Source organism: Tinamus guttatus, unplaced genomic scaffold (assembly GCF_059628265.1).
Source record: "Tinamus guttatus ecotype Peru unplaced genomic scaffold, ASM5962826v1 Tinamus_guttatus_pri_ptg000088l, whole genome shotgun sequence".
NCBI classification, from domain to species: Eukaryota; Metazoa; Chordata; class Aves; order Tinamiformes; family Tinamidae; genus Tinamus; species Tinamus guttatus.
In genome coordinates this window covers 938,971-962,074 of record NW_028288622.1, presented here as the reverse complement: position 1 = coordinate 962,074, position 23,104 = coordinate 938,971, and the positions used below count along the sequence as shown (strand labels likewise).

The following is a 23,104-nucleotide window of genomic DNA, read 5'->3' as shown; positions in this document are numbered from 1 at the left end:
GCGGCGGCCATGGCGGCCGCTTGGGAGGAGATCCGGCGCCTGGCGGCCGATTTCCAGCGCGCGCAGCTGGCGCAGGTGGCGCAGAGGTGAGCGCGGCCGCCCGCGCCCCGGGCGGCCCCCGCCGCGCCGCGGCCCGCCTCCCCGCGCCGCCTCCCCGCGCCCCCCGGCCCGCCCGGCGGCTGCGAGGCGCCTTTGAGGCCTCGTTGATCTGTGGCCTCTGTTTGCATTGCCGGGCGTTGAGGCTGGTGTCCACGCCTGCTTTTTTGTTAAAGGAACTTAAAAGAGTGGGGTCAAAGCTGTGCTGAAGTTGTCACGTAGAGTCCCGGTGCAGAACAGGCTGACAGTTGTTCAGGAAAAGAGTAGAAATTGTTTGAGAGAAGTGACTCAGGTGAGATACTAGGCAAAAGTTCTACACAGAGCGGAGAAGCCTTGGAACAGGCTGCCCAGGGAAGTGGTGGAGTCGCCATCCCCGGCAGAGTTTAAAAAACGTGGGGATGAGGCACTGAGGGACGTGGTTTAGCAGGCAGGGTGTTGGAGGGCTTATGGTTGGCCACAATGGTCTTGAAGGTCTTTCTCGACCTTAATGATTCTATAATTCTTTAACCATCAAGTGGAAGAGTATGGATTATGGCTTTTGGTCAAGAAGAATAGGGGTCTTTAGATGATTTTTTTTTGTCATTTTTAAAAGTAATTTGCACACAGTGGAGAGTGATATTCCTTGTATTTCCTGTGTTCTGTACTTTTAAAGCCACAGTTTCAAGACAAAGTTAGCATATTTGCTTTATCCTATTGGCAGATTGTCAGAACGGAACTGTATAGAGATCGTCACTAAACTGATTGCTGAGAAGCAGTTGGAAGTGGTGCACACGCTTGATGGAAAAGAGTATGTCACTCCAGCACAAATTTGTAAGGAGATCCGGGATGAGCTTCATGTCTGTGGTGGTAAGTGTGGCCTTTCCTTTCCTCTAGGTTCATAGCTCAATTCTAGAGACTCCAGAAAGAGGTTGAAAGTTATATTCAATAACCTTAATTTTCCAAAAAATGTCCATGCTTCTATCGCTTCCATCTCAAAATGAATCTGCCTACAATAATTTTAACTTCATTTCTGTATTAGATTTTTAGGTAAACATATCAAGATATGTTAGTTGTTTCATTTTCACCCATACAGAACTTCAGATGTAGAAATGACCCAAGAAACTTTTGAAGGGAATTTGACATTTAAATATTTTTGAGAAACTGGAACCAAATGTTCAGCCTGGACTCAGAATTTTGAAGTCATTCTCCTTTCCTGTTAGTAGTAGTAATAATCATATGTTAAAATTGTCATTGGTGGATTCAGACATCTTTTATTATACCACAGAATGAACAGACATCTGCTTTGTTAGCTGTGACTCAGATAGCAGTTTAAAATTTAAAGTTGTAAAGTTGTAAAGTTTAAAGATAGTAAAGATAGAAAGCTTTGATGGACTCCATTGTGATACCCGCAGACTTGTGATCAGAAAGTGACTGGCAACAAGGAGAAGACCTGTTGGAAGGGAGCCCTTTGGTTGATGAGTTGTTTGTTTGGTTTTGTCAATAAGGACACAGTTCAGGTTGATATGGGATATCTCACACTGACTGCATGTGCGCTCTTCCTGTCTTTTGGCAATGTTAAAGTTGAATTGGTTTTATTTAAGATGTTTAGGAAAAAATAATGAAAAGGTATTTCCTGCACACAACAGACTCTGCTGCATTCTAAATCTGTTCAAATGTACTTTTGTACACTAAAACTGCCTTTTTTTTTTTTTTTTTTTTTTTTTAGGTCGTGTAAACATTGTTGACTTACAACAGGTAGGTTTGGGGGAATATATATATATATATATATATAAAATATATATATTTTTTAACTTAACCTTGTATATTCTAAATATGGAGCTCATCGGTTAGACTCCAGCTAAGTTATCTTTTAAAATAAGGGCAGTAGAGTTTATGAAGAGCTGGTAGCTCTTACGAGAGTAATGCAGATTACTTGAGCAATCCATTTATTGATTTCAGAAATGTTGGTTATTGTTAATGGTTGCTATGATTTAGAGATAAATATAACCGTTTCTGTGTGAAAGTTCTTATTTGTTTAATGCTGTTCTGAGATCTCTGAAATCACTAGCAAAAAGAACATTTTTTGGATGGACTTTTCCTATGTTAGCTAAGGAGCGCAAATGGATAAAAAATATGTATTTCTCATTTAAGCTGTAGGAAAATGCATAATTAACTCTGCATGCCTCTCTGAGTCTTCCTTCTTCCTTCATTAATCTCTTGTCTCCAATAACCTTTATCCTGCAGTAATCCTTTTCTGGGACTAATTTTCCTTTCTGGCTTTAGCAAAATCATTTGCAATCAGAAAACCTTTCTGTAAGATAATTTAATATCTTCTGTTCATAACTGTCTTCAAATTCTTATTTTATAAGCTTCTTCTAACCTTGTCACAGTTGCAGATAGTTTTTTTTTTTGTTTTTTTTTGTTTGTTTGTTTGTTTTCTCTCTAGAGCACTGATGTTTTATTCTACATTCCAGATTTACTGCATATGTATGCAACTGTAGGAAAAATAAACAATTTTCCTTGAGATATACGAATGTGCAAGTATAATATCTCAATGTTTGAGAATTTCAGCTTGAAGTTGTGATAACCTTGTGGGTTGTTTTATTTTTTTTTTCTTCTGGGTCTATATGTTTCTGTTGGTTTTGGTTTGTTTGTTTGTTTTAGGTAATAAATGTGGACCTTTTGCACATTGAAAACAAAGCTAATGACATTGTTAAATCAGACAAAACAGTTCAGCTTGTGCTGGGACAACTTATAGATGAGTAAGTACATTCAGAAGCAACAGGTATAATTCCCACCTCTTCTGTTTTTCAAAATGCAGCCTAACTGTCTGGCCAGCTCCTTGCCTTCTGGTGCAAAATAATTTCTCTTGATTGGCACAAGGGCTGCTTGGTAGTCAGGGCTGCTTTTTCGCATGGCCAGTGAGGTTCTTCTCGGCTGAATACCTGGGGATTCATGGAACAAAAGCACTGAGTGTTTCTGCCTAGTATCTCATACTTAAGAAGCTTCCTATCCAGGAAGATCCTGGGTCTTTGTTTGCAGCACCTCAATCTCATCTACTCTGTAGCCTCACTCTCTCAGCTGCAGGCAAACCCTCTCATTTTTGCCCAAGTCACCTCACAAGTGACAAGTTATTTCATGACAGTCGGTGCACTGACAACTGCAGAAATAATATTTTTATGGGGTGCCTCAGTTAGTGACTGCATTGCAGGATTTATCCTTGAAAGGAAGGTAAAGCTCCTAGCTCTCTTAAGATAATTAGCAACAACTTTGTTCACTAAGGCTTTTTCTAAGTCTCCTTGACATATTTTCCTGGTCTTAGTCTTTGATGCTTTCATAAAAGCAAGTAAGTGACCAATTCTAAAATTGGCTGCCTGGATAGCAGGCTTTAAAAAAAGAAAAAAAAATGCACTGACATTGTTTTCCTTATTTTCATTTAAAATAACTTTTAGAATATGACTGAAAATATGCAATATGAGAAAGTATAGTACCAGATGTACCAATTAATAGTGCTGCGGGGAAGTACAGATTGATTTTTGAATTTCATGTTTTTTTTTTTTTTTTCCCCTCCCCTTGTGTTCAAATAAGGAGTTACCTAGATCAATTAGCAGAAGAAATAAACGATAAACTACAGCAAACTGGCCAGGTGACAATATCGGAGCTCTGTAAGGCATACGACCTTCCAGGAGACTTCTTGATACAGGTGATGCAAACCACCAACCTAGCAAATGTAGAAATGATGCTGAAGAAATGTTCACTTTTTTTGACATTTTTGTGATATCAGTGGTTTTAATTTTGACAAACTTTGATGTATTGAAGAGTTGATGTAGAGTTAACCTCATCAGTCTCATTAGCTATCCAGGAAGAAGAAATACTGAAAATTTCAGATTATCCAAAAAAGGTAAAATAAATTTAGTTTCTAGAAGCTGGAGCCAGATACTCAGAACAGAAACAAAAAAACACTTAGCTGTGTAATGAGTGTAAGTGTTTAAAAGGGTTGTGGTGTGTTTTAGTGACTTTGACTGAAAGTTGGGTATTTCTTTAAAAGATCGCATTTTTCAAATGGAAATTCTGTGGCTTGTGTTAGATGAGCAGTCATACTTGGTATCTTGGCTGTCTTGATTTATGAACAGAATTACTCTTTCTTGCATAATCAGTTTTTGGAAAAACTGTTCTAGAATAAAAAGATTACTGCACAGTTTCTTTCACTTCCCTGGGTAACCCTGATGTTTTGGTTTGCTTTGCTAGGATTCACATTTGTAAACTATTTGTGTCTTTTCATGTTTATCATTTCATAATTTTCACCTTGACTTTTTGAAAAAATAGGAAGTGAATTTCCATGCCATTGGTTCATAGTAAATGAATAAAAAGGTTACCTAGTTTGGATTATGCATATTCAAACCATACTGATTTCTTCCACAAAGTTTGTTTTTCTTCACTAGATGCACAATCCATTTAAGACTGATAGAGGAGAGCATTATTAGGGAAGTCTAATTCCCTGGAGTTTGGAGTGTGGCTCATAATGGCTTGAATGCATATTTAGCAGCAGACAGTCTCAATATATACCTCACTAGTAGTTTTCAGATGTAATTCTCATTTCCAAGTATATTATCCTTTTTAAGAAAAATAAATTACTGATTAGGTAATACATATTTATACACATACATTTCTATATATATATATAAATTTATGTATCTATCTGTATAGAGAGAGTACCCGTTTAGCTACTACTCCAGCTTTTATTTACAGGCATTATCCAAGCGTCTGGGTAAAATTATTCGTGGGCAGCTAGACCAGGACAACCGTGGGGTGATTTATACAGATGCCTTTGTCTCCCGGCACCGAGCTCGCATCCGTGGCCTCTTCTCTGCAATTACTCGGTAAATTAAAACACCTATAACTACACTTTGAAGTGTAGTGGATATTTTTTGTTTTTTGGGGTTTTTTTTTGGGTGGTTCTTAAACTTACTTGTGACTGAAAAAAAAAAAAAAACCACAAAAATTTCTTCAAGTAAAGTTTAGTTTATTGGGGAAAAGAATTGTGTGAAGCTTTTGAATATGCTCACCAAAATACTCACCTTAGATTCCCTTTTTTCTTTTTTTTCTTTTTCTTTTTCTTTTCTTTTTTTTTTTTTTTTTAAATAGAAGTCAGATGAATAAGGAAAATAACTGACACTTTTGACTGAAGAGTGTTAGTCAGTAGAACTTGTATTTGTCTGGAACGAATCTGTCACTACTCCCTAGGCAGTTATATATTAGCATCTACTTAACACATTGAATACAAAATAGTCTTTGTAACTTGACAAGTAGCTTTCTGTATCAGCAAAAGTTTATGTATGATAATTATTGATAATTATGGTAGCTGCATTTTAAAATGTACATAGCTACATTTGGACTTAAACTTCCTACGTTGTGCTAAAGTTCAGTGTAGCACCTGGGAGCTAAAATATGATGCAATTTTGTCTACCAGGGGCAATTCTACTATCTGGATTGTCCATGTGAGTTTTAGTTTAACTTACGTCATTTTGTTTTTCTTTTTTTCCAAGGCCTACCCCTGTAAGTAACTTGATCACTCGTTACGGATTTCAGGAACATTTACTTTACTGTGAGTTTCATTCAGACTGTTCTGTGGTTTTTCTAGTTAATTGTTTCTTTTTTCCTGAAAGTATGCTTTCAACTAAGCATTTTAGTGTATAGCACCAATTCTGAAATAGAGCTGCTAGCATAAAGTGTTGCACCTTTTATACTCTCCACCACTGAAGAGGTGCTTATGTGTATCTAAAGCAGTGAAAGCATTGATGAAATGACTCTGAGTGCAGAATGGTCCAATAATTTAGTACTTGATTTTTGTCATCTGTTTCCTTATTTGCCCTTAGCTACTGTCAGTTTTATCAGTGAAGCTCACAAAAGGGGACAGGTTTCATGTAGCCATATGATACTAACTGCTTTGGAGTTTGTTCGTTGGCTTTGCTCTGTGATAGCAGACAGAGCTTTTGTTATCCTCTTAGTTAAATGTCTTTATATGCTGAGAGATAAAGCGTACTTTTAGACTGTTTACTTTTTATTTTCTGCAACTCTTAAGTAGAAATCCATAATGACTTCCTTTGCAACTGCTGAAACTTTAGGAAGGACTTAGTTGTTTCTTGCTTCTAATGTTGCAGCTTTTCTTTGACTACCAAGACTCTTCTCCTGTCTGTTCAAAACACTGTTTCAAGCAGGATCATTAGTTATGTGTGCTGTCTGTCCAAGCACTGCTGCTTTTTGGAACCCTTTAGTGGCTTCTTTGCCTGTCTTCCCATGAAAGTCAGTATAGTAAGGTTGTTCTTTTGGGGCAGTGGGTTAACTTTTTGCCTTCAAGGTACTTCACACGTGAGCTTTACTGAAATATTTCTCTGCTTATTTCATGTTCTTTATTTTAAGTTTATTCAGTAAAATTGAAAACCTTAGCAGTTAAATCATATAAACATTTTGCTTTTACATAATTAGTGTAAGATTTGTGGAGGATTTTTTTTTTTTCTCCTAGGAATGTATCATGCAGGTACTCATATATTAAAAGGAAAATCTGCTCTACTGCTTTGTAGTAGTCTTACATTAGCCAACAAATTTCAGCATGCAGTTGCAATCTCGTTTTAAGACTGTCTGATCCTACCAGAACGTGATCATGCATTGCTTGTGTACAATTTCAGCCTGATTTGAAGTTGTAGTCTTAGTGAAAGTGTTTTTCTACATCACTATCTCCCTGAAAATAGCACAATGGCTATGTGAGGTTTTAGTACTTTTTTGGGTTTTTTTCAGTAAGTGTTCCTTTTTATATAGTTTATCCTTTTTACTCCCTTACAGTTTTTATTTTCTTCTATCCATTTTCTGTAATGCATTTTTTAATCTGACAAATTTTGGAATACTTTAAGTATTCTCTTTTTGTGCTCATCATTATTATCAGTGTTTGTCAGTTTTGTATCTCTTTCAGAAAAAAGTGTTCTAATATTCTAAATAGTCTGAGAATATTTAGTTGCAAGTTGAGTATATTACTTGCATAATTTATGAACAGCTGATTACTTAATCACCACTTAGTGTTAGATGAGACAGAAAACTGTTTTTGTGTCTTTCACATAGCCATGCTATTCTTCATATTAAGATGACCTCATGTTATGATGGGCAATAACTAATTTTAGAAAGGAGAAACCATTTGAGTTATTAATAACAGTAATTACTAAGCATAATTAAAGCACAATTTTTCCTCATTTCCAGACATTGTATCTGACCTAGACCAAGCACGGAGGAAAACTTGTGAACTTGAAGTTCTCTTGAAAGAGAACTAACATGACACTGCAAACTGCTCAGTCACCTTTAATTATAAGTGTGAGATTACTGTAGGTCTGTGCATGTTCTAGTGCTTTATTTTAAAACCAAGGCTATCTAGACGTGATTCCTGTATCAGCTGTGAGATCTGCAGTGAAAGCTTTTTCTCTGTCCTGATATTTTAGAATTGATACTTAAAATGATATAAACATTGTCACCTTCATGTCTTCACTTTTTTTTTTTTTTTTTTTTTTTTTTTTGCCTAAGACTGAGTCAGTGCTAACTTTCTACAAAATTGAGATACCTATTTAAATTTTATTCTTTTTGCAAGAATTGAACTAAAAACAAGTTAAGATTTCCAACAGAGAGCCAGACTCATTTTCTGGGTATTGTGTAAATAAGACCGACATGTTTTCCAGTTCCATGTTTTCCAACAGATTAAACTATTAGGAATTATAAAAATCTAGTTTGATTTTCAGCAGCTGTTTTGTAAGCTGCATTTTATACTAGGTAACTGAAACATGGCAGAATATGATTTTCAGCACTATTCTTAGTTTAGGTAAAATTGTTTCTTGTTTAAATCAGTTTTCTTATGTTTTTCCAGTGTAACGGCTGCTTAGGTTCTTTAGTGGCATTCTTGTCCAAAAGCTGGTAGAGTACAGGGACATATCTATACTGGGCATGTCTGGGGCGGGGGGAAAGAAGTCATGATATAGAATACAGTATTTCCTCTGGAATCAAATTTTCTGGTAAAGTTTGCTGAGAAGGAAACTAAACCTTCCTAGGTTGTAGCTGTACTAACCACGTTGAAGTGTTGGTCACTAACTCATATGTTACGAGTAAGGAGCCATACCATTTGATGTCTTTTCATGTTTGTCTGCAGGGTAACAGTATCAACATATTCCACACAATTAAACTGAGGTAAAAAAGCCACTAACAAAACTGTAGGAAGCAGCAGAATTTGGCAGTTGACTGATCCTTGATCTTTCGTGGAGGTTGGAAGGGGTTTTACATCTGGTGTCATGTAAAAGACAGTAACAGAACATAGGATGCAAATCAGCCATGCCTGAGCACCTTTAGTGAATTAACAATATGTTACTTAGCATCAAGAGAGCCTTGCTTTGGTACTAAGTAACCCACATGATCCTTGCCAGCAACATTTGTGCGTTGCCAGGTTGGTAATGGCGTGACTGTTGAAAACCATTAAGATAGTAACTATTACATTGTGTGCTCACATTTATTTGAGTGAAGTAGCAGCTTTTTACACTTTTCTAGTGTGTTCAGATATGTCTTCATCATGTTAACATGCATCCAGGGAACTGAAAGAGAACATTGTTAATAAAATGCTCATATACTTGGACTGTCTGGCCAGAGAAAGATAGTTTTATGGCTACAGTTCATAAATTAAAAGCTAAAACTTCCTAGGTAAGTGTTAAATAAAAAGTGTTTTAGTCCTGCCAATGTAGTTTCCTCTTTTGGAATGTGCGCAATTTCCAGAGATTTTATCTCATTTATCAACATTTTCAGAAGTGTTGAAAGTAATTGTTGGAACTCATGAATGTTTTGCTAGAAAAAGCACTTCGGCTTCTAGTTTGCTTCAACTAGTAATAAGAAGAGAAACAAATAATGAAGGAAAACGAAAGGAACGAAATAGGGAAAATAATTGCTATGTTTTGAATAGTGGTTACATCTAAGTGAAAAATATTTCTTCGTGTGTTTTTGTTTATTTTTTGTTTTTTTCAGCTGTGCTGGAAGAACTTGTTAACACTGGTCGTCTAAAAGGCACTGTGGTTGGTGGGAGACAGGATAAGGCTGTTTTTGTCCCAGACATCTATGCCAGAACACAGAGCAACTGGGTGGATTCCTTTTTCAAGCAGAATGGTTACTTAGGTAATTGATCTTAATTTATAGGGATAAAATATCTTTAAGATGTCTTTAGGTAATTAGATTTATCCTAAGATAGCTCCTGTCTAGGGTGAAGTCGCACAGGAATAAGTGAAAATTAATACAGTAGTTGATATTCCCCTTGCTTCAGTTAAGTGTGTCATTTTAGCACAAAGAACCGTATTTCAGCAGAAGGAACCGTGGTGCTAAACAGTAGCTTTCTTTCTCAGAGAATTAAAATGCTACTTGTACTGTGATGAAAATATTTAAGTTAACTGCTCATTTTGGACTTTTCAGAGTGTTGTATTTGAATGAGGTAGGTAGTTTCAGGTGAGGCAATAAAACGTAAGCTGTTATGCAGTGCACAGGAAGAACCTTTTCCAAAATAAGATTTCACAAAACTGAAGTGGGCACAGTGCCCATGCTGTGCCTGATTTGAGTCTAAACAAGTCTGTCCTGTTTTAAAACTGAGCAATGCTGATGCTAGTGTTTTAAAAGAGGAGCTATGGGAAAATATAGACCTGTATAAACATAGGGAAGTACCCCCACAGTCCCAAAGGGCTAGTCCCTAAATAACAGGCAGGCTCGCATTCCAAAAAGTCTCAGCATATTTTAATGTAGTACTACTAAGTGTTTCCATGATATTGCTTGACTGAAGGAGTATCTGTCAAAGTCCTTAGATGTTTTCAGAATGTCTAAGTATAAACTAAGTATTTGAGATATTTTGCTTGTGGGGCATTGCATGATCCTGCGAGTATATCTGAATAGCTTAAGAAAACAAAATGTTTGGACAGTATTGTGGATAAGTGCTCATTTTGCACTAGAATACATTTTCTTTTGCAAAAAGTATTTAGAATCTGATAAAAGCAGATTTAAAAAAAAAAAAGGCCAAAATCATATCTGTAAATTTCTGTATTTCTATTAATTATATCTAGCTGTACCATCTTTTACTGAACCAAGTTTTAAGTCATCATCTGCTTGAAGTAGTACTTGTTTGTGTTGTCTACATGTAAGTTTGTCCACATGTAAACTTGTTTTTTATACTGCTGTTCCTGCTTTCAGGAAGGTTTACCAGTTAAGATTTCATATGGTTTTGAAGATACTCATATTAACAGACTTATAACTATCTTTCAGAATTTGATGCGTTGTACAGACTTGGCATCCCGGATCCATCAGGCTACATTAAAAAAAGATACAAGTCTACACAGCTCTTATTCCTGAGAGCATCTTGTGTTGGTCAAGAAATTGTGGATCAAGTAGAAGCTTCTGTAGAGGAAGCCATCAGCTCTGGAAGCTGGATAGATGTAGCAGTAAGCTGTCTTATTTATTTTGCCAAATTTTTGTGTCCAGTGATATCCTTTGGAGATTAATGCATCTATAATGTAATTCCCATCTTGTTAGTTTTTTTTTTTTTTTTTTTTTTTTCCCTCCTAAGTAGTGAGGTGTTAGCGATTTCACCCTGGATAAATCCCGATTAGAAGCCTTAGAAGCTAGCTGTTCACTTACAGGATTTCTGTGTCTGGTGAGCTGCATTTTGAAAGAATTCCTGTGCTTTGTTCCAAAAATTATCCTGATATTCCAGATCAGTGTTGATCACATTGCATGACCTGTTGGCACATTAGAAGATTAAAAATAATATTTACTTTTAAGGTATTAATTTAATTTTAGAAGCGCAATACATTTTGAGTAGCTAACAGTATTGAATGGGGTGTCTATGGATCCTTTTTGTGCATCTAGAAGCATGATTTTCTATTTTCGAATAGGTGTTGTATATAAATGGTTTTCATTTTCTTTACCTTAGACTCTTCTGCCCAGCTCTTTGTCAGTAGAAGATGCTGGCATTTTGCTTCAGCAAGTGATGAGATCTTTCAACAAACATTCTTCAGGTTTAGTCTTCAGTGACACCATCGTGGTTAGTGAGAAATTTTTAAGCAGCTGTATTGATCTGTTTTCTGATCTGATGCAACAGAAAGCTGAAAAGGTACTTTTTCTTTAATTGAACTGTATGTGATACATTTTGAGTGTTGGGGTACAGTTTATCTAACTTTGTTTGCTGTTACCAACTCTACACCTCCTGTGAAGCGTAGCTCCAGGAGGAGGACAGGAATGAAAAAAGAATGTTTATGTAACATCTGAAATTTAATGTGCAGTAAATTGTTGCTCACGGAACACCATCATTCTAACAGTGAGATCAGATGTTGAATGAGAAAAGAAAAAATATGTCTTATGCTGTTACACTTGGAAAACATCATGTTAGATTAGTATGCTTCACAATGGCCAAGTGGCATGAATGTCCCTATATATATTTTTTTTTTTATTAATTTTTTTGCTATTAAGTGAATGATCTTTATTTTAGGAAATGAAAAATAACCCTGTTAATTTAATCACTGAAGAAGACTTAAAACAGGCATCTGTTTTGGAAAATGCATATACTAACAAAAAAGACAAAAAGGATGAAAGAAGGAAGAAAGCAACAGGTAAGGTATCAGCATGTAGTTTTATTTACAGGGAGAGCAAAATGCATTGTTGAGCCTTTGGAATATTTAAAGTTTAAACATAAAGTCCACTACCTACCTCTAGTCCATTGCAGAAGATAGGTAGGAAATAATCAGACGACTTCCTACGTTTATATTATCGGTATAGAGATAGCTGAGGTGTTTTTTACTCTTTCACATGTTTCTGGTTTTTAAAATATTATCCAGGCTAAGTGTTTTCAGTCCTAGAGAAGACTTTATATGGATGTTGTGTTGCTACAGCACTGCTGAGCACTCTGTGTTGAACCCACATGCAGAGTTGTATGTGCCATTGAAAGTAACAGAATTAGAGCGCTGATGCATCTAGCTTAATTGAATATACTCATTTGAAAAATAAAACATGAGATTCTGCTCTTAAAAAGGCCATGACTGAGTTGGCATGGAAACTGAACTTGCTCTTGCCACAAGAGACTGCAGACTTTTCTAGGCCATAACTGAAGCAGAGAAACTTGAACTTTGATTGAACTGTCAGAAATAGAATGTCTTCAGTTTCCAGCTTTCTGCAGAGTAAGACTCAATTATTAAGTCTATGTTTTTTATGGATACATTCACATCCACAGATAATGTATGCTGCACCATCAGCAAATGCTGTCCTGATTTATTTTCTGTATTGGTTCTTAGGTGTATTACCCCCAAGATGATTAATATTGTGGTATAAAAATTGGGTGTCATTATAAAATAATGACAAAAAGTGGCAAATGTCACATTGCCCATTTTATATATATATATATATACGTGTGTGTGTGTGTGTGTTTCACTTAGTTTTTCAAGACTATGTGTCTGTAGATTTAATTTTTCTGGAGTTCAGATTTCTTCCAAGTGGGGGGGGAGGGGGGAAACAGCAAGCAACAAGCAGCAAAGCAGCTGCTTTGTGAGGAGGAACTATATTGTAAATTAAGATGCTGTTGGCAGTGTTAGTACATTGTACATGGATTACTGCATCTAGGGACTAAATAATTTATGTTTGTCAGAACTGGATCACATCGTTGTTCTACAGTCATATAGGAAAAGCCGAACAGGAATAAGTGTTGTAGTTAATTGAGTGCACACTTGCAAGAGTATTTTTGGATAAGCTATGTAGGATTATTTCCCTTAACTCTTGTGCTGCCGCAGATTTTATGTGAAACATTTTTGAGTAGCTCAGTTATTTAGAATCAGTGAAGGGTGTTATTAAATGCTCTTTCAACCAGCAGAAAAATCTGTATCCGTGATATGGACACTGGTATTTCCTTTTTTGTTTGTTTGCTTTTTTGGGGTTTTTTTTGGCCTTTTTTTTTTTTTTTTTTCCTTGATGATGTGTACCTTTGATATGATTAGTATTTGTATTTATTAGTGACATTTGTTTAAATGAAGCTTTAGCTCTCTTTTAGTTTTTTTAAGTATAAAATCGTCATAGCTGTAATAAGACTCTGGAATGTGTGTTCTGGGTTGAGGGGGTTCAGTTCTGCTTTCCTGTTTACTAATCGCCTCTATCCCCACCAGAGGGCAGTGGAAGCGTGAGAGGAGGAGGAGGTGGTAACGCTAGAGAGATCAAGATTAAGAAAACTAAAAAGAAGGGAAGAAAAGATGCCGACAGCGATGAAGAATCGCAAACAACTAGCACAAGTTTGTCATTTGTTTTGAGCACTATCTTCAGTGGCATGCTCTTATCAATTGCTTCTGCATATCTCTGATCTCTGAAACATGATCACACTTAAATGTTCTTTTTTGTTATTTGATGGAATACCAATAGTGTACTTCCAACTAGACTCTGATAATGACAGAAAATACTTTTAAATGAGATATTTGATGTTATGAAGTGTAGTATATTTTCTGCGATGCAATTCTGAAAGATCCACTTAATTTGCATTTAAATTATTTTTCAAGATTGCTCAGCTATTACTTTTTTTTGTATAGCCTTACATGATTTGCAATTGATGTTGCTAAGACCGCTCACTTGTAGTAGCTGAACCGTATTTGAAGAATGCTGTTTGACAGACTTCACTTCTGAATGATTTCTTTTGTAGGAAAAAAATAGTCATCAGATTTCTGAACCAAAAATCTCACAATAAATCAGATACAGCTATTCAAATATAAATTATATCATTCCCAAAACATGATTTAACCCCCCTCTGCAGCTGCTTGTCTAGTCTTATAGTTCATTGCTGCTGTGGCCCAAGTGGGAAGCTCACTGATTTCCATTCATTCAGTTTCCTTATGTGCAGAATATTGCTCTTCTCATGCTGCACCTGGAACATGGAACGTCCGTCCTTTTCTGGTTCCCAGCTACTAGTCTGAATTCATTCTTAAATGTAAAAATCTCCTTTGCAACATCCAGATAAACTTGATAGTTTTCCCCAAAACAAAACATAGATGCACCAATTTAGCTTTATTTAAAGTGTTTTATCATAATTTCTGAACTAATGCATGGAGCCAGACAGTTTCAAAGTCTTTCAACAAGAACCCATGTCCTAGTATATTTCTTAAGTTGTCTGCAACAAAAGTAATTTTTAAGTGATCAGAAAATATGCATAAAATTTAACTAGCATTAGCTTTAGCTAGTCTCTTTTTTTAAGTTGTTTTTTATGCAGTTTTCAACTTTGAGCCATTTCAGTATCTCATGCCACAGTGTAACTGCAACAATATTAAATACAATGTTTTCTCAATGAATGTTGCTCATGGCCACTGCAGGCAGAAAAAAGCAGCTGGAGTTCCCTTTCCTGTCCCAAGAAGAAATTCAGGATGTTTTAAAGACCCACATAGAGGATTGCCCTGAGGAGCTTATTGCAGAACTCGCTGGACATATAATAAGGTAAGTGATAAGGTAATAAGATTAACTTAAGCTGATGGGAGAGGGTCTTCTATTTGTTTCAAATGCATCTTCTCTCTCTTTTTTTTTTTTTTTTTTTTTTTTTTTTTTTTTTTTTTTTTTGCATATGGATAGGTAGATTTGTTTGTGTGTTGCTGATGGAGGTGAACCACAGTATTTTCTTTCTGTGCAACTCTGTTTTACACAGTTCCTCACGTATAAGAAATCTGTGTTGGTACAGTAGTAAGAAATACTTCTGTCTGACAGCAGGTGATTTTTGTGTTCTTTGTCAGCAAGCATTTTCTGGTTCACGGGTGTCTTTTCACTGAAGCTTGTCCTGATCTGTGTTGGGATTTCCTCAGTCTCATCTTCTGTACAGTGCCTGCTACATATCCCCCTGACATCTGTGTGACTGGTAGTATGATAGGTCAGCAAACTGATCTAACACACCATGCATGGTGTAGCCAGTCATGCTTTTGTAAATGCCAAAAGTGTATTTTAATTTCCTAGGGCTTTGTTATGGTTTTGATTGTGTTTTCATTTATCTCATCAATCTGTGGCATTCATGTCCCACTCATTTATTGTGTAATGAAGTAGGTTTCACTACTACTGATATATTTGGAAAAGCATACAAAGTTTTACACTTTAACATCTCCCCTTTTATCTCTTTTTCCCTTTTCTAAGACCTCTGACAAAAAGTTACCAGGATGTTGTACGTTCTGTTTTTACATCTTCATCATCTTCTTCCTCTGGAGCCAGCAGAAGACAGACTATGAAGGACTTGCAGGAAGAATTCTCCAACTTGTACAATAACATTCGATTATTTGAAAAGGGAACAAAATATTTCACAGGTACAATAAATATATACTTTAAAAAATGTACCCCATCAAGGATGTAGAATTTGTTCTAGAATCAACATTTAAGATCAAAGAGCAACACCTTCTGAAAGGTGAACTTAAGGATGTGTTCACATTGCCTAGCTCTAACCAGAAGATACTGCTGGAGTGCATAAATGTGCACCTTAACTGAATTATGTTTTTTATTTCATACCCATAATCTTCATTCTATCAAGGTGATTGTGAGTTCTTGTTTGTTTTTCCAAATTGTTTTTCTCCCTTCCCTGATTTTGTTTTTTTTCTAAAATTAAGCTTTGTTCATTGTCTGCTGTTTCACTAATAAGATTATAGAATATGCCTATCCCTAAGAAGCTTCACTGAAAACCTTCCTTCAGGTTGATGGTGAAACATTAGTAATTGTTCCTTGAGAAAAGGTTCTCAAATAAGGGGTAGATACGTGTAGATTTACTTTGTAGTGGGTTACTCTACTGGAACTCTCTTCAACTGCATACACTTTTTTTTTTTTTTTTTTTTAACCAAGTAAAGTGATAAGAAAATATTATAGATATTTCCAGGATTCTCTGCTGTAATCAGCTTTTTTTGAGAATTTTCACCATGGAGGGTGTTCAGCAAAAGGAAATATTAATCAAAAATATGTTCCTATGTTTTGGAATAAATTTAGTTATTTCCCATTAGCTTCTGTTCTGCTACCTCTCTCTGCTACCTTCTCTGCTACCTCAAGTTCTTTTGGCTTGTTGACTGGCAATGTTTGTTCATTAGCAGTGTGTGCTATTGAACTGGATGCATCTCTGGACCAATAACCGTGTGCTCGAATGCACATACAGACTTGAAAGGTTATTTTCACTGAAGTGTGCTCTACAAGCAACCTCAAATGAGGGATGGTAGCCTCATACGTCCAGATGACTTTCCCATGGTTTATGGTTTATAGCCTGCATCTTGGGAAACACTATAGTGTCCTTTCCTCTGAAAACCACTAACTACTGAAAACTACTTTTAATGACAGGCAGTTTGTTTTTCTTTTGTTCTTTTTCAACAGATGAGACTCAGACTAACCTGGTCAAACACCTGCTGAAGACTGTCTGTACAGACATTACAAACCTTATTTTCAACTTCCTAGCATCTGATTCAATGATGACGACAGAAAATTCTTCTGCTATCACAAGTGAGGTCTGCAGATACCATTTATTTTTTAATAAGCTCAGGCACATCAGTGATGTTCACCTAATATATTTAATTATCTTCTGTTTAAATATTCATGCAGATAAGATATTATCGATGACTTCTACTCTTTCACCACAATAGGTCAGGATGAAGATTTTAGGTAAACTACCAGAAGACACCAGAGGTCCTTTAACTAAGCTGCATACTTCTCTGAATGGCAAGGTAAAGTTTTTCAGAATCTTTGAGTTCAGGTTTTCCATTCTGCCAATACTATATTAATAAGAAGCTGATTTATATAGTGTTGTATGGTTACTGCTGCTGTTGTAAAGGTTGAATCCAGCATTGTAATTTGAATTTGTGTAAGTGAATAAAGTACTTTTTCATACCCAGAAATTTTTAAAGGCAGAAAGCTGGTTTTATATTTGCTATTGATAGGCACCTAGCACTTTGCACTCTGCTTCTAGATGGATCCAGTGCTTCTTTTATGTGTAAAGGAGAAGAAACTGCAGATTCTCAGCTTTCATTTAAGTGGCTTGTATCTTTCCTTTTTGCTGAAACTCATGATCCTTATTCTGTGTATTCTGTAACTGATAACATCTTGGGTATTAAAAAAAAAAAATCAGACCCTAACCATTTAAGTACCAAGGAAGGTAGCTTACTTTTTTATGCAAGAATCCATACTGATACATTTCTTTCCTCTCTTGATATTTCATTTTTTTAAGACTTATTGGTCATAGTGTGTTTTAATGTTTAAATATGTGAGCTATTGAAAGATGAACAAAGTTAATTTTTATTAAATACTCTTTTTCTTGTTTTTTACGTGTTTATTCTAAGTGTATTCATTGTCATCTGTTTGGCAAAAATTGTGAAGTGTTTTGGATTTTTTTTTGTTTGCTTGTTTGTGGGTTTTTCATTGTTGTTTTTGTTTTAAACCTGATAATACAAATCAGATGTTTGAGTCTGTTCTTTGTTACAGAGTTTAGAAGATTTTCTTTCTTACCTTGATTCTGCAGCAGATGTTTGTGATATTATGGTGAAAAAAGGGGACAAAAAGAAGGAAAGGTACCTTTAATATTATTTGTTCTCTATATGATGCATGAACTGTAGCACTGTTGCTGCAGCAGTGTCAGGTGGCCAGTTCAGTAGCAATCACACAGAAAGGATACATGTGAGTTTGAGAAGGGGCTGTCATCTTTCCCAAACTGGTTAACTGGAAAACACAAAGGCAGATAGCCCTTATTTGCTGAGAAAAAGATGAGGGTTCTTAACTGCTTAACTGAATGGTTATTGCAACACTTCAAAACACTTCAGAAGTTCTCAAGGGGGATTTCTAAATCTCTGAGCTCTGCCAGTGCTAGCAGAGCACTTTCATCCTGGAATTTCACATCCAGAACCAGTCCCTTTGACAGGTTCAAAAATTAACATTAACGAAAATCAAAATAAAGATGTATGTTTTAGAACCCATTACAATAGGACAGAATGAGAAATGCATTTTATACTCCTTTTCCTTAGGCAAGTCCTGTTCCAGCATAGACAAGCTCTGACTGAACAGCTAAAAGTCACAGAGGATCCAGCTCTTGTTCTGCACTTGACATCCGTGCTGTTATTTCAATTTTCAACCCACTGTATGCTTCATGCACCGGGAAGATCGGTACCACAGATCATTAATTTCCTAAGCAGCAAGATCCCAGAGGTATTCCTTTTTCTGGCTTTTTAACGGGAGAATACCGTTTTGACAGAACGTAGGAATAGTGATTTATATTGATGACTACGGCTGTGTGAGGCTGGCATCTTTGTGTATTTGTAAGCATTACTTTATGAGCATAACGTACAAGGTCTCTGATCTGTATTGTACTTCAGACCTATTGTTTCAGGGATCTGAAACAATACCTTTTGTAGATATTTTGCTATTGAAATATTACTACTGAAATTAGTACTGTAGCTTTACCTTTACTTATAGAGCAGCCAGCTGTGCATTATTGGTTGTTACAAACTACTAAAAATTCTTAGTCTCATTTTTCACAGCTAGAATGTGTTTGAGCTTTTCTAACTCAATTTTGAATTCAGAGGTACCTCTTCCAAAATAAGAAGGTTCAATTCTATGCTGTAGTGTGCAAAAAGTGATATTGCTCATTTTACTCAGAATTTGGATTGTAAAATCTAGGAGTCCCTGCTGGGTTTGGGCTAGGTGATCCCTAGAGGTCCCTTCCAACCTTAAGCATTCTGTGAAAATATCTTGATTTGTTTATCAAAAATGTTTATCATTAATCCTCTTTAGGTAGTAATGTGAGTTTTGTTGTTGTTTTTTTTTATGTAGCTTGTCTGCATAGCTTTTTCATAATGTTGATACTTTGCTTTGTTCTGCTTTTTGCCTTAGGATCAGCATTCTCTTTTAGTCAAGTACCAGGGACTGGTAGTGAAACAACTGATCAGTCAGAGTAAGAAAACTGAGCAGGGAGATGGTGACATAACAGAAAACGTAGAAGAGGAGGAAGCAGATACCATTCGAAAAGAGCTCCAGGAAATCACTGCCTCTATCAAAGATCTCGTTCTTAGACCTAGAAAATCTTCTGTAACAGAGGAATAAAATCATAAATTCAGTGTATCCATATCCATAGCACCATCAGTTGTGTGGGGTTTGTTTGTTTGTTTATGTTTTTAATTCTGAAGGTAAATATCACAGAAAATGCTTGATGAAATTTTTTTTTTTTTTTTTTTTTTTACAGTTGCAAATTACAGCCAAGGAACATAGTTATTGGGTGATGGTGATAACTGGTGTTTAGCTCTTCATGCTGCTGCAACATACATAACATGTCTTGTAATGTATTAAATGTAAACGTGACGGAACTCAGTTGTGAACACTTCGGATATGAAATCTGTTTTAAATGGGCATCTTCATGTGAGCCCTCAAGAAATGGTTTGTTCAAATAATAGGGTATTCCTCTACGCTGAGCACAGGCTTATAGTTTTGCTTTTCTGATGTGGATTTCTAAGAATTGCAGCACTGCGTATAAGCCTGCGTATCTCCATTTCAAAGACCAGTTTTGAAACTGTAATACTTTTATCTAGTAGTGTACAAATGAAAGGCCATCTTTTCTTTGTAAGTAACTGATATTTTGAGCTTTGGTATGAACAACATAGAAATTCAAAATTGTTTGCTAAGCCACAAAAGTAAAAACAAGTACGAGTAAAAATCCCTGAATCTAAAAGATGCAGTATTACTGTGACTTTTCTAAATAGGCTGTAGTCTTATGAAAATCAGCGCACTCAGGTTCCTAATATATCCTGTTAATGTCTATAGTAGCTCATTTGAAAACTGGTATTTTAGGCAGAGGAGGAGATGCCCTTTAGCATGGGTGTTTTGTGGGCGAAGAAACACCATTATGCCTGTTGTATTTAACAGCCTCTGTGTTCGTTCCACCAACTGGTAGAGTCCTCAGTCCAGGTGTTATAGTGGGTAGAGACTTGAGCTTCACATTCTGTGGCCTGCTCTGAGGGAGCTTGTATTATCTGGAGTTTCTTGAAAGCAATTCTTAACTTTTAAAATCTTTTTACACAAGCTTTATATGCTGAAATCTGTCTGAAGAAGCTAAATATTAGTGTTTCCCTCAAGATTTTACCAGCCTTATTTGTACGTGAGTTGTATGACCGTCTTGGGAAAGTGGAAAAGGTAAAGTACATCAGAGTTCTGCCAGTTTAATGACATAATTTGTATATGTCAATTATTTTAACTATCTTTTTAGAGAAGATCGTTCTCAAATATGAACTACTTTAATGTTACTGAATCTTGTTTTACTTCCATAATGCCCAATAATGGTTTGGGTAATTTCAGGCTTTTGCATAAAATGAAGTTTGAGTAGTAAACAAGAAATATAGCTTCAAATACCACTGAAAATAATTCAACCTTTATGCCAGAATTCTTTGATACCAAAAGAAAATAGTTTGGATTCTGTGCAAGTTGTACTTTGTTTAAATATTTCTCTTTTCCAGCAGTATACATATTCTATAAACTTGGCCCAAAATATCTTCAAGCCTGAAATTGCAACAAACAAAGCTGACATGACCAAAGAAGGAAATTTGGCAACAATTTAGTAGAGTTTAAGTTAACTTTAAGGTTAAAAAAATGGACTATGCATCTATTGAAAATCACTAGTGTTTTACAATGTTTACATTGAAGCACTTTTCTTTACCAATTGTAAAGCAAAATAGTTGAATTCCTTTCCTTTGGAGACAGAAGCAAAGGTAGGGGCTCCCCTTTCTCTTGCTGGAGCTGACAGTAAAGGACATGGATGATTAAGAGATTAAAAAGTACTATGGCTATTTAAATTTGTTTAAGAAATAAAGTTTGCATAGAGTTAAAATGTTTGATTTCTTGTTAATTAGCCAAAGCAACTATAATATTCCTATGCTTGATGTAAATGACTTTATATGACATTGTTCTATTTTTAAAATAATATGCCATATGACATTATGCAAATATGAAATGATTTTAATAATATTAAATGATGATGTATTTAAAATACCTTCTGTTTGCTTAACCAGTGATCAATGGTCTTACATTTGCAGCTTTCGGATGGCATCTGCTAGGATGCATCATTTGATTTAACATCAGACTTTGAGTGTCCCTGTGTCTCTGTTCGATGCTGTGTGACTGGTTAATGTAAAATCTACTACGTAATGCATTGACTTGCTATAAGGTAGACAGTAATACGGATGATGAAAAGTATATGTATTCTTCCAAGGTATGTAGGAAGCACCAGGATTCAGAAGTGCCTGTTGGTTACTGACAGAATTCTAGGTGCCATTGCTTCAGAAACCTTCTCAGGTTATTGTCTGTTAATGTAGAAAATTGGGACCAAGAAATGTGGGGTGAAATTAGGGCTGAAATTGGCCCATGGGTGCCTTGGCAGTGGTGCCAGCAGGTTGGGGTTCCCCTCAGCCCTGCGGGAGAGCTGTGCCCACCTCTGGGCTCCCCAGTACCAGAGGGACATGGAGCTACTGGAGAGAGCCCAGCGTGGGGCTACCACGATGGTTGTATGAGGGGGCTGGAGCATCTCTCCTGTGAGGAAGGACTGGCAGGGCTGGCAGTGTTGAGCCTAAAGAAGAGAAGGCTGAGAGGGGAACTTACCAGTGTGTACAAATACACTAAGCGGCAGTGGGGGGAATGCCTCAGGAGGATGAGGCCAGGCTATTTCCAACGGTTCCCCATGGCGGGAAGAGAGGCAATAGTCCCAAACAGCAACGCAGGAAGTTGTTCCTTGAATTTGAGGAAGAACTTTTTTTCCTGTGAGGGTGACTGAGCACTGGAACAGCCTGCCCAGAGAGGTTGTGGACACGATCCTGTATAATGTGACCCTGGTTAAGCAGGCGATTGGATTAGATGGTCTCCAAAGATCCCTTCCAACCTAATCCTTTTGGTGAAAAATCAATCTTCTGTTTATCAAATGTTCTGAGAAAGAAAGAAAAGAAATACTCATTTTTCTGAGTATTTTTCTAATTGATACTTTTCCTCTCCCAAGAATGGATATACATGAGAGGAAGAGTGGTCTCATCTTAGAAATCAGAGTTCAGTTCGCAAAGTAAAACTGCTTATTGGCTTATCCAGGAAAATGAAATGTAATGCAGTGTACAATGTATAAGTCAAACTTTGGCATTAATAGTTCAAATCGTTCAATTATTCAGTTTGGCTTTAAGTAATAGTGCCAGTCTCTCCTATTCTTTAGCCTATAGTACTGGGGGGGGGGAAAAAAAAAAAAAAAATTATTTTTATAGACTCATACTGCTGATGGAGAATATGCACACAAATATTTACGAATGTGCTTCTCCTAGCCTTATTTGCTGGAACTCTCCACAAACAGGCCCAGAGAGGCTGTGGAGTCTCCTTCTCTGGAGATCTCCCAAACCTGTCTGGATGCCACCATGTGCCACATGCTCTGGGTGTCCCCGCTGGAGCAAGGCGTTGGACTAGATGATCCCTAGATGTCCCTTTCAACCTTAACTTCTATTTCACAGAATCACAGAATGGTTATCTTAAGCATAGCTAGAAAGTTGCTTTCCCCAGCAGCAGCCTTTCCTTTGCCTGTTTGTGATTAGCAAAATGGGAGTTTCATAAGTTTGGTTAATTGCAAGTTGGCGGGAAACAAGAAAACTTGAACTCGCAGCCTTCTTTGTTAAAGGAACTGCAAAAACAACAATCTTTTGGCACAATTTCCAAGTAATAGCTTTGGGGGTTGTGGTCTGCATAAATCCATCCTACAGCGTACTCAGTTGCAGCTCCAGTACTTTCACCCTGCATAGACCTGTGAAGCAGGCTAGTCACGTTGCTGCTTAAACCTTTTATAGATATCTAAAAGATTATATAAGTGTGTAGAATCACATACTTTATGTATATACATATATATGTGTTCATTTGTACAGTTATATTTTCCTTAGGATCAGGATCTAGAAAACAATATTGGATTGGGAAGGGGGGACTTAGGACTCTTGCAGAGAACCTAAGAGTAGCT

General features: G+C 36.4%; 1 protein-coding gene across 1 annotated transcript; it reads left to right on the top strand.

Moving 5' to 3' along the window:
• Positions 1 to 19,240, top strand: UFL1 (UFM1 specific ligase 1). The gene is made up of 19 exons (XM_088520406.1): positions 1 to 86; positions 797 to 942; positions 1,802 to 1,830; positions 2,740 to 2,837; positions 3,664 to 3,778; positions 4,825 to 4,955; positions 5,622 to 5,680; positions 9,118 to 9,264; positions 10,393 to 10,568; positions 11,060 to 11,239; positions 11,615 to 11,735; positions 13,275 to 13,397; positions 14,463 to 14,583; positions 15,265 to 15,431; positions 16,474 to 16,604; positions 16,740 to 16,820; positions 17,575 to 17,660; positions 18,111 to 18,291; positions 18,976 to 19,240. Exons 1-19 carry the CDS (start codon positions 10 to 12, stop codon positions 19,183 to 19,185), a joined length of 2,379 nt encoding a protein of 792 aa, XP_088376532.1. The 5' UTR covers positions 1 to 9; the 3' UTR covers positions 19,186 to 19,240.
• Positions 19,241 to 23,104: the final 3,864 nt, after the last annotated feature.

Excerpts from the sequence above, each read along its gene's own strand:
- UFL1 (XM_088520406.1), top strand. The coding sequence starts at position 10 with ATGGCGGCCGCTTGGGAGGAGATCCGGCGCCTGGCGGCCGATTTCCAG. Across the intron at positions 2,838-3,663 it reads CTGGGACAACTTATAGATGA|GAGTTACCTAGATCAATTAG; the intron begins GTAAGTACATTC and ends TGTTCAAATAAG. Across the intron at positions 16,821-17,574 it reads ATACTTCTCTGAATGGCAAG|AGTTTAGAAGATTTTCTTTC; the intron begins GTAAAGTTTTTC and ends TCTTTGTTACAG.